Source organism: Phyllobates terribilis, unplaced genomic scaffold (genome assembly GCF_046119375.1).
Source record: "Phyllobates terribilis strain yellow unplaced genomic scaffold, ASM4611937v1 Scaffold_5__5_contigs__length_657084704, whole genome shotgun sequence".
Classification (NCBI taxonomy): Eukaryota; Metazoa; Chordata; class Amphibia; order Anura; family Dendrobatidae; genus Phyllobates; species Phyllobates terribilis.
This window is the reverse complement of record NW_027362765.1, coordinates 429,357,724-429,372,581: the sequence shown is the minus strand read 5'-3', so window position 1 is coordinate 429,372,581 and position 14,858 is coordinate 429,357,724. Positions and strand designations below refer to the sequence as shown.

Sequence of the window (14,858 nt, the reverse complement as noted above, 5' to 3'; positions counted from 1 at the left end):
TTATATACTTAACAAAAAAGTGTGAAACAACTGAAAATATGTCTTATATTCTAGGTTCTTCAAAGTAGCCACCTTTTGCTTTGATGACTGTTTTTCACACTCTTGGCATTCTCTTGATGAGCTTCAAGAAGTAGTCACCGGAAATGGTCTTCCAACAATCTTGAAGGAGTTCCCAGAGATGCTTAGCACTTGTTGGCCCTTTTGCCTTCACTCTGCGGTTCAGCTCACCCCAAACCATCTCGATTGGGTTCAGGTCTGGTGACTGTGGAGGCCAGGTCATCTGGCGTAGCACCCCATCACTCTCCTACTTGGTCAAATAGCCCTTACACAGCCTGGAGGTGTGTTTGGGGTCATTGTCCTGTTGAAAAATAAATGATGGTCCAACTAAATGCAAACCGAATGGAATAGCATGCCGCTGCAAGATGCTGTGGTAGCCATGTTGGTTCAGTATGCCTTCAATTTTGAATAAATCCCCAACAGTGTCACCAGCAAAGCACCCCCACACCATCACACCTCCTCCTCCATGCTTCACGTTGGGAACCAGGCATGTAGAGTCCATCCGTTCACCTTTTCTGCGTCGCACAAAGACATGGTGGTTGGAACCAAAGATCTCAAATTTGGACTCATCAGACCAAAGCACAGATTTCCACTGGTCTAATGTCCATTCCTTGTGTTCTTTAGCCCAAACAAGTCTCTTCTGCTTGTTGCCTGTCCTTAGCAGTGGTTTCCTAGCAGCTATTTTACCATGAAGGCCTGCTGCACAAAGTCTCCTCTTAACAGTTGTTGTAGAGATGTGTCTGCTGCTAGAACTCTGTGCGGCATTGACCTGGTCTCTAATCTGAGCTGCTGTTAACCTGCGATTTCTGAGGCGGGTGACTTGGATAAACTTATCCTCAGAAGCAGAGGTGACTCTTGGTCTTCCTTTACTGGGGCGGTCCCCATGTGAGCCAGCTTCTTTGCAGCGCTTGATGGTTTTTGCAGCTGCACTTGGGGACACATTCAAAGTTTGCCCAATTTTTCGGACTGACTGACCTTCATTTCTTAAAGTAATGATGGCCACTCGTTTTTCTTTACTTAGCTGCTTTTTTCTTGCCATAATACAAATTCTAACAGTATATTCACTAGGACTATCAGCTGTGTATCCACCTGACTTCTGCACAACACAACACAACTGATGGTCTCAACCCCATTTATAAGGCAAGAAATCCCACTTATTAAACCTGACAGGCACACCTGTGAAGTGAAAACCATTTCCGGTGACTACCTCTTGAAGCTCATCAAGAGAATGCCAAGAGTGTGCAAAGCAGTCATCAAAGCAAAAGGTGGCTACTTTGAAGAACCTAGAATATAAGACATTTTCAGTTGTTTCACACTTTTTTTGTAAAGTATATAATTCCACATGTGTTAATTCATAGTTTTGATGCCTTCAGTGTGAATGTACAATTGTCATAGTCATGAAAATACAGAAAAATCTTTAAATGAGAAGGTGTGTCCAAACTTTTGGTCTGTACTGTAAATGTGTAAAGTTTTTTCTGAATGTTCAGTCGAGAGGATCGAGTATCGGGATCAGGAGGGAAAGATTATCTCTTTTGGGGTGGTGTAACACTTATGTCGGCCCCCTTGCATGGTTCCCCGTTCACCTCCATGCAGGGATGCCTGCATACTCACCACCCAGACGTGCGTTGTGATCCACATTATGTCTCCCTGCTTCCTGCCCCTGTCTGTGTACTTCCCAAAGGCGCACCTAGTGCGCGTTCCACTTTTCTTAAAGGTGCAGCGCGCACCTGTTAAGATGCCTCCTCCAATAGTTGGGAGGCATCTTTTCAAAAAAGGCTCTCTGCCCAATAGGGAGGTGACTAAGCAATCTTGGCGAGTGCCCAAACCTACTTCCCTGGTCCATGTGTGGCCAGTGCCAGAACCTACTTCACTGGTCCGTGAGTGGTCAGTGTCTGAACCTGCCTCCCCTGGTCAATGTGTGGCCAGTGCCTGAACCCGAACCCCTGGTACTTGTGCGGCCATTGCCTGAACCTGCTCCCCTCATCCATGTGTGGCTAGTTCCTGAACCTGCCTTCCTTGGTCCGTGTGTGACCAGTGTCTAAATCCAAACCTCTGGTCTTTGTACGGCGAGTGCCTGTACCTGCTCCTCTGGTCCTTGTGTGGCCAGTGTCTGAACCTGCTCCCCTGGTCCGTGTATGGCCAGTATCTGAATCCTAGAACCGCATCCGACGCTATCCGGACTCTGAAGTCGCTCTGGCGAAAGCTGAACCTGTTCCCGAGACTCATGTGTCTGAATGTGTATCTATCCTAGTACACCGAGTTGTCTGGACTGTTATACCAGACTCCAAATCCAGCTCTGTCTGTGACTCCGTGTCAGTATCTGTCCTGCCCGAAGAGTAGTCTGAACGGAGCCCGAGTCAGCTCGTGTCTGCGCACCTGACCGCGGGGGTCAGCAGCTGCAGTACCGGGGACTGCCTAGCAGTGGTACCTCGTGGTTACCTGCAGCTCAAACCTGACTGGTGAACACCAGGTAGCCACTTAGCTACGCCCCTCCCAGGTAAGCCTGGCCCCATGGCACAGTGGATCCACGAACCACGTGCGCCACCTGCGTGTGTTACAAGCGGCCTTGTACAAGAACCCCATCCCTGTTATCATTTCCCATCCATTGTAACCATGTAACAAACCGATATGATGGTTATGTGAATTAGATAATATTAGTATACTCAGCTTTTAGGTTTCATATAAACATTGTAAATAAAATAGCTCTATACAATAAGGAAATCACTATGTATTTCAGGCCATTTACCTCTGCCGGCACCTTAAATTTTTCCACAGCATTTAGTTCTACAAACAGTCGAATGCCGCTCTTGATGAGATCGTGCTCGGACACTGGCAGGTCACTAAAGCGGAATTCATAGAGTTCCAGCGCCGCTGGGTCTGGCAGCTCTTCTTTCTGTTCAAAAGAAGATAAACACTTGTGAGCAGATGGATCCTATTAGTCAAGTCGAATACTTTCCTTAACTTATGGATTTGTTTTCCAAAGGAGTGTCGGTGCTTTTATAGGCCATTTGATAGAACAGCACGAAAAAAATGTCTACATAGCCATTAAACTAATATACTGTGGTGATCACACAGAATATTTGTGTTGCATTTACTTCAATGGGAGCTGAGCCGCAGTACCTGAGAAGGGCCACTACACAGTGCATGGAGCTGTGGTGTTCCAGCTTACTTCAAGTGCCGACATGTTGATCGTGGGGGTTTCGGCTGTTGGATCCCCACCCATCTGCCATTCATTACGTATTCTAAGAATACGTTATTAATATGACAGTCTTGGTCAACCCTTTCATTATTTTTAGTTTGATACTTCATATTTTCCATATTGATATCACTTTAAAGTAAATCTACTACCATTTAAAGGGATTATACTCTATGCATTTGCACTTTTTTGGAAGGGTTCATCAATATTAGATTGAGCATTGGGTGTCCAATGGCAGCACCTTCTAGGGAAATCTATGCACAAGTATAAAATTTCCCTGCAGCACCACCACCAAAGGGGAAATTAAACATTGCACAATTTCCATGAAATGGGCCTTGTGAAGAATATTTAAGATAATCCCATGTCAATCCCTGTGCACTGTTTTCTGGGGGTTATAGAGCTCTACATATGCAAATCTGAGACACTGCAGCTGCAAGGGAGGGGGCCAAATGGCACAGAGTGACATTCCTTTCAGCAGCTGTGAGAGGCCCAGGGCGGCCCCTCCCCCGGCCATGTGCTTCCTTTGTGTAAGGTACTATAATTCAACACCGAGTTATGGGAATACGATACATCCTAGTGACAAACCAACTAGATCTTTGGAAACCTAAGAGAACGGGGAATGTCACCCTAGATCTCAAAGCAGTCTAGCACATGCGAAAAAGGAGATACCCAGCACAGCCTTGAGGGGGCCCCTAGGACTCCGGTGCTTGGTATTCACGCGTAGCAGGGGCCCAGCTGGGTCCGATGACACCTGAACCGGCTCCCTAGGATTGTCCAGTAAGGAGGTATAGCTTATTTTAGTTTTTGGTAATCTATAACTGGGAGAGACCAGAGGGAGGAGATTTGAGTCCACACAGGAGGCAGGAGTGGGAGTGATCCAGAGGGGTTAAAGCTCCAGCCGACCTGGCTCCATGGTCTTTTTTCCTGGGGAGACCGTGAAGTCCCGTTGTGTGGAAGGAGTCCATTCAACAAGAGAGGGCCCACAGCTTCCCATGTGGCAGCCCTCCCTCACAAGCCAGGCTTTTTCATCTAACCGGTAATTGACTCTTAAGTTCTGCTTATACCTGTTGTACCACTACTACTGTACTTGCAATTCTGACCATTGTGTATTTATAACCCTTATGTATATAATGTTTGTCTAGTTATATCTCATAGAAACTGGTGCCAGCTCTTCCAGGCTGACCAGGCTCTGCTTCACTGGAGCTACTGAAGGAGCCTCTCAGCCAGTCAGGGTTGCGGGCGAGTGTGGTGCCACATCAGTGACTGAGTGGACCTCCTCTTCTCACTCCCTGGTGCCTTCCTGTACCTGTGTAGACAGGGGGTGTCTGTGCATAACTGTACCAATCTGACCTTACGTGTCCTCGAGGGGGGTGCGGAACGTCACATTGGTGCAAAGGGCAGATTCATACCACGTGCTTCGTCTGACGTAATTGTGACGTCAGACACGTGGTAGGGTGTGGATTCTTCACAGACCTTATGTGTAATTCTCAAATTTTTGTGAGCCTCCAGAACAAGAGATTCTCCTTGTAATGTTTTTCTCCTCTGGCTAAAAGATGAGAGTCTTAAAGGGAGTGCTGCTTCAATTTAAAGGGTTGTCCATGACTTTAATATTGGTTGTCTATCCATAGATCAGCTGGATCCCCACCATTCGGTTGTCAGCATGTTCTGTGCCGGCTATAAGTACACAGTGTACAGAGCCAGAGCATCACAGCTCAATACACCATGTAGTGGCCATTCTTAAGTACTGCAACTTAGCTCTAGTGGAGCAACATGGCCAGTGCACAATCTAAGAAAGGAAAGTCTCCGCAAAGAAAAACTAGTGCTGTGAATTTTCCTACATTTCATTGAGTTATCTAATAGGAAGACCTTGAATTTTTTCTTTAGCCTTTTATTGTACTTATGTTTCATAACTTCAACTGATAATTGTTTAAAGGGGTTAGACAGTCCTTTAAACATCTTTCCAAGATTGGGACTTCCTACACATAGACTTTAGTTCAATCTATCCATGGTCAATACTGATTATACTTCTACACAAGAGGTCAAGCGTTCCTCCAAATATCTTACCAATATCTTCACCAAGTCCTTCTGCTCACAGTCGTCTACGTTCTTATTTAACTTTTCTTTTGATTTCTAAAATGGAAACATTGCTTTGGTTAGACCTCACATTTTAGTCTTGCTCTAAAGTAGAGAACATCCTTGAAGACATTTACCAGAATACTCTGGAGTTCTGAAGGCGTGCACTTCATCTGGTTCATCAACATCTCCTGGGCAATGTCCTTTCTGTTTTCTAGTTTATTCATTTTGTCATAAGTATCAGTGTTCAGAACCGACCATCCTAGAAACTGGGTGAGGGTCTGGAATAGGAAAGATGCTATCAGTGCTAAACACAAGGTAAATGTCAGACAGTCCCAAGTGTTCGCTAGACAGTAGAAACTTATATAAATCGTATGCAAGGCATGTTGGTTAGTCAAGAATTTACAGTTCTTATTTCTGATGAACTTGTACATTCTGATATGAAATTGTATAATGTCACCCGAGTTGTATTGTGGCTCGATATAAACATCACATGATGTTTTTTTTATCAATCAGTGGCTCATCGGTAGGGCTTCAGCCAGGGCCACCATCAAAACATTTTTGTCCCATCTGGGCAGGTGTCCCAATACATCAGTTTCCACCAGAATTCTGACGTAAAACTGTTTGAAATGTCATAAAAATGTTTGCACAAGTCGTAGTTGCGTAATACTTTTATGACTTTTGCCATTTTTATGCCAGTCCCGACCTGTTCCACCCACTTAGCCAGCGGTGGCGTGGCCAAGCATGGACATCTTGTTACAGGTGTGTCAGGTGTAACAGACAGTCGCTCTGGATTTGGCTGCAGAAGGTCACTGCAATTGGCATTGCAGATGCCTTCTTAATCCTTCTTACTTTTGAACCCAGCGGCAACCTCCCTCCTGCTCTGATTGACACACCCTGGTCTGGGTGTTTATAAACTCTCAATCTGCTTCAGGGAGTCACCAGTGATATTCTCATTTTCCCTTGTGCAGGCATGGAGCTATAGCACTCGGCTAGCTTCCTCTCCGGTGCCCTTGGAGGACGTTTGGTGTTATCTCTCTGGTGTCTACTCAAGCTAAGTTTTCCCCCTTTTTTGTCCTTCTTGTTGTCTTTAGTTTATAGTGGGGATTGACCAGAGCTCACTCTCCTCTCTATCTAGGGCCTAGCTCTAGGGATATACAAAGATTAGGTTTCTCGTTCGCCTATAGGTGTGGAACCAATTATAGATATTAGATCTGCCTACTCCACTCCCCCTTTCCCTTAGGTTTGGGCCACCTTCCCCTCATCCCTTCGTGTTGCACTTAGTCTTTCCCACACCATGCGTGACGCATCTCTTGCAGTGGTGCATGGCAGATTAAATGGTGCATCAAATTGATTAGAAAGTGCATGCCTCTTTATGAATTTAATGGATCGTATTCTGGTGCACCTTTAATCAAGAATGTTGTGTAAAATGCTACAGATTTTGGTTTGTCCTGATAAAGAAGTGTGTCACTTCGAAACGCGTCAAATATTGAACCGCATTTCCACATTTCCTATCTCCTGCTCATCTTTGGTCCTCTGGCAGAGCAAACTTTAATCCTCTCATCTCCAGCCTCACCATTCTCTCCACATCGTGGATCTGCTGCAACCTTTTTTGATACTTTATACAGAGGTTGTGACTTCACAACCCCACAGGTGAGCATCACTACTTTTGTTTCCCTGTTTTCACTCGGTTATGAGACTATTGCGCTTATTGTCTTTCCGGTTTTTCTTGCTCGACACCAATGGGCTTGTAAGAACTTCTCTCCTTACCTAGGAAACCATCCATCAATAATACACTGCAAAGGTGGTCGTTAACATTGGCAATGAGCAATACATAACAGAATTGGAAATCTCTCAGCCCTTGGGAACAGTGAGGATTTTTAATAAGAGGTAAGCTGCAAAATTTCTTATTTTTCCAAGCACTTTGTAATTTTACCCATTTTTGATGGTTACACAACCACATTTCATAAGTATCTAAATACATTTGGTCCACAGAGACCACTACTACTTACTCTCTATTCTTCCCCCGTGATTCACCTCTTTCCTTGTTGATAAATGCATATACATTCCATTCGTGGTTCCCCCACTTTACATTGCAATATACGAATTTAGTATTTGCTATTTATATCTATACATCTAATTTTTGGGGGGCTCACTCACCATTTCTTTCTGTCTGTGTATTCTAGCATTTTTTACTTCTTATATATTCATTTTTTATATATACCTTTTTAATGAGATCTTAATAAAATGTATATATTTTATTGAGTTTCCCGGTATTCTCCACTTTTTTCTCTTGGTTTATCATTGTTATACATGTGCAGTGGGATGAGCTAATTTTGGCTTTTAAACATATATATACATGTAAATATATATAACTATTGGAGGCGGTGACTGGCTCCATATTTGTCTGAGCTTTCCTCCCATCAGCCTAAGGCTGAGTTTGCATTTCTTTTTTTGCCTTCGGTCAGTGGCACCATTGGGGCTCCCATCTGAAGCCCTCGAAAATGGTATTCGGATGGGTTCATTGACTATAATGATGCAGATGGAGTCACTGTGTTCTCTGTCGGACATCATTTTCAATAATTTTGGTTCTTAAGTCCTCAGACCATTCTCTTCTCCTCTTTCTGTCCTCCATGCTTAGTGTGGCACACACAGACACACTGCAAAGATTGACTCAACATTTCCCCTTTTTATCTGGTTTCAGGTGTGATTTTCATATTGCCCACACCTGTTACTTGTCACAGGTGAGTTTGAACGAGCATGCTTGAAACAAAGTTGTTTACCCACAATTTTGAAAAGGTACCAACAATTTTGTGTGGCCCATTTTTGGGGTTTTGTGTGAAATTCTGTCCAATTTGCCTTTTTTTCTTTGTTTTTTTTTGTGTTGTTCCAATACACACAAAGGGAATAAACGTGTATATAACAAAATATATGTAATTGCAATAATTTTGTGGGAGAAATACTTCATTTTACGGAACAATTTCAAGGGTGCCTATATATATAATATATCTATACACATGTATATACATATATGTGCACACAGTATATACACTCTTTTTGTTGTTAAATATTTGCACAGTTAAGTCCTTACTTCAGTGATTTGCTCGTCATACTCATCAAATGGTCTCCCATCCTTCCTGTTGTAGAACGTCGCTACACCCACAATCTCTTCCTTTTTGTTCACAATCGGCAGGGACAGGACATTTTTAATAGTCCATCCGCTCTCATCCACCTCCGTTTTCTAGAAAGACAAAGTTAAAACATCCTTTTATCATTCCAGTAGAAGATATATGCTAGACCTCTACAGAAAGAGAAGACTCTGATAGAATAATGCATGTTATTACATCTATAAGATTACTCACCCTCTAAACCTGCATCGGAATAACGGTAAAATATAATTTTGTACAATTAATCAGAATTCAGACAAATTCTTTAAAAAAAACAAATGTAAATGATCGATTTTCTCACCTGAAATGTGAAGTATTCATCAGCGGATGCGTTCATCATGTTGCAAATCTGACTCATGGAAAAATAACATCAAGTAAGTGATCATATTCATGACTCCTATGCATTTATTATTTACAAAGGGTCAGCCTCTAATATATTTTTAATTTAAAGTTTTAAATTCTGTCCACAAACAGCCACCATTTTATTATATACAGCATTATTATTGAGGTCAATGTAAAAACAGTATGCAATGGTCTCCTTAGCGCCATCTAGTGGTGGTTGCAGGCAGTTCCTGCTTTATTGTGGCATTATCTCACTTGTACAGGGAAACAGTTGGATTTCAGATATATTAGGAAGTTTCTGCTTAAATTAAATATAAGCTGAGCCTACACATTACTTATATGTATATAATAGAAAAACTTACAAATCCATTTTCGGCAACATAGGTGGGCAGCCCACTAACGAGCGACCAGTGATCCTCAGGGGGAGTGCTTTAATGACAAAACATAACAGGAGTTAATATAGAGTGATGACAAGATCCATCAATTACAGTGGCTATGGTACGAAGGGTCAATGTCTTACGGGATGACTTTGATTTCTTCTTTCCCGTGCAAAATATAATCAATTATCTTGTAAAAATTAACTTCCTGAGCAAAAAAAAAAGAAAAACATCAGTTGAGTTTTGCCCATGACAATTACTCAAGAAAACAACAAGAGAAAACAACAGGTTATGGTGCCTAAAGTAGGGGTCAGCAACCTGCGGTACTACAGCAGTTCTCACAGCCTCCGGTTGTCAGGCGGCTGCTAGGGAATGCTGGGGGTGGTGGAGTCACATCAGCTGGAGTGCTGCAGGTTGTTGACCGCTGGTCAGGAGCCTCACGTGATGCATTGTGGTTTTCTAAGAAAACTTTTGGGCGACTTTGTATACGTTTTAGGGCCTTTAATCCTGAGCATATCATTGGGGTCCAGGCCCTGAAACTGCTACCGATCACTCAAAAGACATCTTATAAGTAGGGCTGTGGAGTCTGAGTCGTGGAGTCGAAGTCGGTGTCCATTTTGGTGGAGTCAGAGTCAGTATAAAATGGACCAACTCCGACTCCTAAAATATATAATAAATTGAGTTCAGTAGTTCAATGTAGTATATGCTGAATAAGAATTTCATAAGAATTTGGGAAAGTTATGAAATGTCCTATAAATGTCTGTTCTGTTCCTGATCTAAGGATCTCTCGAGATGCATCTGTGCTGCACTTTATGTGCATGCTGAGTAGTGAGGCAGTGCTGAGTAGTGAGGCAGTGCTGTGGAGTCGGAGTCGAGAGTCAAAGTTGGAGTTGAAGTCGAAGTCAGAGGTTTGGTTTACCGACTCGACAGCCCTGCTTATAAGTGCGCAGTTCATTTGAGCGATCAGTGGGGGTCTCAAGACCCGAATTCCTTCTAATCTGCTTAAATGGAAAGGTCCTAAAACATTAAAAAATTCCCTAAAAGTTGACTTACTCATTTATGCATTCTTTGCTAAAATCATAATAACCATTTAACTACTGAGAAGTCATGCGCTTCAGTGACACCAAAAATACACATCCTTGCTACAGGAGTTATTGAATAAGTAGTCTCTGGACACTCAAACGAAATTATGTCAACCAGTTTGGGTTCCTAAAGTCAGCATGTAGACTATGATCTAATTAATTATGGACAGGTGCGGTGCTGATTCTGAAAGAAAGCAGCCATGGTTTTTCTCATCCTGTGCATTTAATTTTGGCAATTTTTCTCACTATGGTTTGCAGGACTTCTCCTGTGGTGCAGTCTATGGAACCATTGCTTCCGATGTTACAAGTTTTCTCCATATCTCAGCGCTTCAAACGGGGCCTATGTTGCAATACTCAACGGGGTCTTCACATTTCCGAAATTTATGGCATATCTGTAAGATATGCCATAAATGTTTGGTAGGTGTGGGTCTCACCTCTAGATCCATCACCTATGGAAATGCCACAAATGTCTTAGATGAGAATTTCTTTTTTAACTACAGCCATAGTCCGGGTGTGCTCCATTTGTGTTCCTTAGCCACAGATAGCCTAACTTCTACCGATCCTCAGTTATCTACTCTTGTCACATCACTGGTTGGATGACGAGTTCATGCCAACACAAGAGACTGGCCCCCGAACAGGAATAACACCTATTGTGTCTACAACGAATAAATCCCAAAGACCCACTTTGATGTACCCTCAAATTTAAGACAAACTAGGGTACGGTATTGGTCCAGAGATTACTATGGGTGACTTATCTGATGCATCTGAGTTCATGATCCTATAGAAGTAGGATCCTATAGAAATAGAGAGTTTATATCATACACCGACTGCCCTTATAGTCGAAATAGACACATGTGTATTATTCAATATGCAGCATAGAGCAAAGGCCTTACAAACCCTTCCATCAGGGGTCTTTGGTCCTTTATAAGGTGGTACTTCTCCTAGTAGGATTGGCCATTGTTCGTAGAACTCCTAGATGAAAGAAAAGGTGAAAAGTCAATGAAAGAAAATGTCATAAATATTCTGTACATGATCTGTGTATTTCTTTAAGAACTCGGCACTGTGATGTTCTCCTTTTCAACTCCAGATTTTACAGCACACGATATCCATACGCTTTCTGCAGTATAGTATATAAGCCACCCGGTACTGAAGAAGAACCTGGCCGCTGACAATTTAATTCGCTATTACTAGCCCTGCTACCACTGAAAAAAAGAAAAACTATGTCCGATATATAGAAATAATTGTTACAGAGAGTGGAACTAATTTTAAAAAGGAATTTTAGTGGTCATAAAAAAATGTGAAAAGCAGGCACTCATTTTCTGTTATTTTTTTAATATTTGCCAATATTGGTAGGAAAACTACAAAATATTAAAAAAAGGGAATCTGAAAATGACTTATAAATTAGGCCCCACACTTCAGGAAAAAAGGTCCGAATTATTTAAATATTTGAACAAGAACATTTTTTACATCTTTTTAAACCACTCGTACAAAAACCCCCGAAAATGTGCTTTATTAGGAATGGAGGAAAATGGGGAAAAATTCACTTTGCTTGTGCAGTAAAACGCACGAGGAAAAATAAATGGGACAAAAACGCAGCGTGTGAACAAGCCCTCGGTGTATAAAATTGGACAAAAAAAATCCTGCACTGATTATTTCCTCCCTGAAAACCTCCTGTGACCTGCAGGCTGAGTAACTAGCATAGTAGTGCTTTCTCCTGCCTCCATGCTTTGCTTATGATAAAGCCTTGGGTTTATAAACCTTCATATTATATCTATAGACGTCACCTTTTCTTTTGTCATGTCCAGCAGTGCCACAGAGTAACGATCACAGTTCAGGTATATTCTGACAGTATAGAGGGCTTTGTGAAACTGACGTTCAATATCGGTAAGTTCCTCAAACACCTTGTTGGCGCACCAAAGCAGGATCTGGGGAGAGGAAGCACGGTGAGCCGTCATTATTACAGTACATGCAAGACAAAAATCACCTGTCTTAGATCACACTCAATTTTTCTTGCTTTTTTTTAAGTTGGCTTTGATATATTTTCAATATCTTGCAGTGTTAATGTGGCGCCCCTGAGGGTTCAGTCGCCACAGAGGTACTGCATCTCACCCAGAGGTGTGGTATCTCACTCTCAGGTAAGGATAGAGTGCTGCCCAGGGCCCTAACACCTGCATCCAACACTCCACTACTCCAGACCAGCAGGAGGGGCAAGATGCGTCGCTTTCCTGCTGAGCCCTGTCCCTGGCTGGAGTGGGGGGAACCAAAGTAGGGGGAACCATGTAGTGGGTGTGGGTGGAGGAAGTAAATCAGGGGAGCACTTGTTAAGAAGTAATATAAGTAGAGAAGCCATCTTGAAAGGACAGTTCAGTCTGGGAGGAGAAGTAGAGGGAGCAGGAGCTCTGCAGGAGCTCTACTCATGAGGAGGAGGGCCTAGCCAGAGAGGCCCAGGACAGACTGAGGAGGAGAGGAGCAGGAGGAAGGCTCCAAGAAAGAAGAAGGGATCCCAGGGGTACGGGCAGTGCTGGAGGCCACCCGTACGCCCGAATCTGCCAGGCGGTGGAGGGATCGAGCCGCAGAGGAGACCAGCCCCTAATCAGTGAGAATTACAAAGTTCAACTGGAAATCGGAGGCTTCTGTACTTTCAGGGTGCAGTTGCCACATCCGCACTCCAGTCGCCAAAACGGTAACCACATAGGATACAGGGAACTCGAGGTTGCCCAGAAAGGTCCGAGGATATCGGCTTGGGACATTGTTTGGCGAGGCGCAGGGCAAGAAGGGTGAGGGCCAGCGCAGGAAGACGGCTGAGAAGGGCATATAGAAAAGGGTCCTGTCAGGTACTCTTGAAACACCTGGGAGTTTGCTGAACCCCTGCCTGGTGAACGCAGCGCGACGTGGGATGCTGTAATCCAGAAAGTGCAACCTGAGGAACTTAACAACCGTGAGTAAACTCTGAAGACTGCACCCCACTGTCTCTGTCAATTATTACTGCTGCGCCATCATCCCCTGCACAACACAGCAACATCTTTAACATCTACACTGCCCTGGAGCTAAGCTCTACCTGTGGAGAGCTAAACCAACTCTGCTGCACTGACATCAGCTCCAGAGGACCTGCTCCGCAGCGGTGGCTCCCTTTAGCCGCATACCACAGGTGGCGTCACAAACTGTATATAAAAACTATAAATCCCCTTTAAATAATATTCCCCTTTGGATTGACCGCCCTGGGTCACTGACCGGGTCACCGCCACTGTGACATCTCCCCCAGCAATGACCGGCTCAGCACTGAGTACCCCACGGCCCAGGGGGCGCGTCATTAATCTTATATAACTGCACAGTAGTTTAGCCAAATAGTGATCCAGGAAAAGCAAATTTGCCAGTTAGGTCTTTTGAGGCAGCGTTGCTTCTAAATGATCACTAATCACACCGCTGATGTCAGTGATTTGCTGCAGTTAATAATATTAATATTAAATTGATAATGGTCGAGTGCCGTAAAATTATAGCCCTTGGTTCTGAACTTTAATCTCGCGTTATTGTAAATTTACGAAACAGGATTAAAGCTCCTTCTACTGGAATCTAGTGGGGGCAGGTCCGGTCGCCAGATAACAGACACAAATGGGGACCCCGGGGAAGGGACAAAAGCAGTTTCTCTCTATTTCTATCTTCTCTTTAGCCAGCTTTATAGTGTTCTACGATCGCTATGTAGTGAATAGAAGCAGCCATAAGCAGCAGCCAATGCTTCTGTAGGACCTGGCAATCACATGATCACCAAGTGTCTGCTGAACATAGCAGAGCTCCTGAGGCCTAGCAGGCAAAGATCAGCTATGACAGTGACTTCTATCACTCAATCACTCTAGTGCAGAGATGGGCAAAGAGCGGCCTGAGGGCCACATTTGACCCTCTGGCTGTTCCAGTCTGGCCTCTGGACCGAGACAGCCAAGGGGTTGAAAACAGTGGCCCACAGATGTTTACATGTATATAGGGGCTCATACTGAATATAGGAGGCTATGTGGGGATCATCATTTTTCAGGATCTAGAGCCGGGTGAGGGCTTATTTTGTGCGCACCGAGTTGATGTTTTTATTGATGCCATTTTGGGGTAGATCCGATGTTTTAATCGCCAGTTATTGCGGTGACCAAAAAAACATAATTCTGGCATTTAGAATTTTTTTTTCGTTACGCCGTTTACTGATCGGATTAATTATTTTTTTATATTGATAGATCGGGCGATTCTGAACACGGCGATACCAAATATGTGTATGTGGTTTTTTTTTATTTTTTTTTATTTTGAATGGGACGAAAGGGGGGTGATTTAAACTTTTATATATTTTTTATTTTTTTAATATTTTGAAAAACATTTTTTTACACTTTCTGCATGCTTCAATAGTCTCCATGGGAGACTAGAAGCAGCACTTATCTGATCGTTTCTGTTGCACTCAGGCGGTGAGCAGATTGCCTCTGTGTAATAGAAATGTTCACTTGCTATGAGCGCCGGACCACTGGGTGGCGCTCATAGCAATCTAGACATGACAACCACAGGGGTCTGCTGCAGACCCCGGGTTGTCATGCCA

At 43.4% G+C, this 14,858-nt stretch overlaps 1 protein-coding gene across 1 annotated transcript in view; it reads right to left on the bottom strand.

Moving 5' to 3' along the window:
• Positions 1 to 14,858, bottom strand: part of PDE6C (phosphodiesterase 6C) — an 86,741-nt gene that overhangs the window by 38,115 nt on the left and 33,768 nt on the right. The window contains exons 4-12 of the mRNA XM_073681362.1: positions 12,079 to 12,219; positions 11,192 to 11,266; positions 9,356 to 9,420; positions 9,198 to 9,264; positions 8,795 to 8,842; positions 8,418 to 8,567; positions 5,464 to 5,607; positions 5,318 to 5,383; positions 2,804 to 2,950 (exon numbers count right to left, since the gene is read on the bottom strand). Of these exons, the coding sequence (XP_073537463.1) occupies positions 2,804 to 2,950; positions 5,318 to 5,383; positions 5,464 to 5,607; positions 8,418 to 8,567; positions 8,795 to 8,842; positions 9,198 to 9,264; positions 9,356 to 9,420; positions 11,192 to 11,266; positions 12,079 to 12,219 (903 nt within the window). The remainder of the gene's footprint in view (positions 1 to 2,803; positions 2,951 to 5,317; positions 5,384 to 5,463; positions 5,608 to 8,417; positions 8,568 to 8,794; positions 8,843 to 9,197; positions 9,265 to 9,355; positions 9,421 to 11,191; positions 11,267 to 12,078; positions 12,220 to 14,858) is intronic.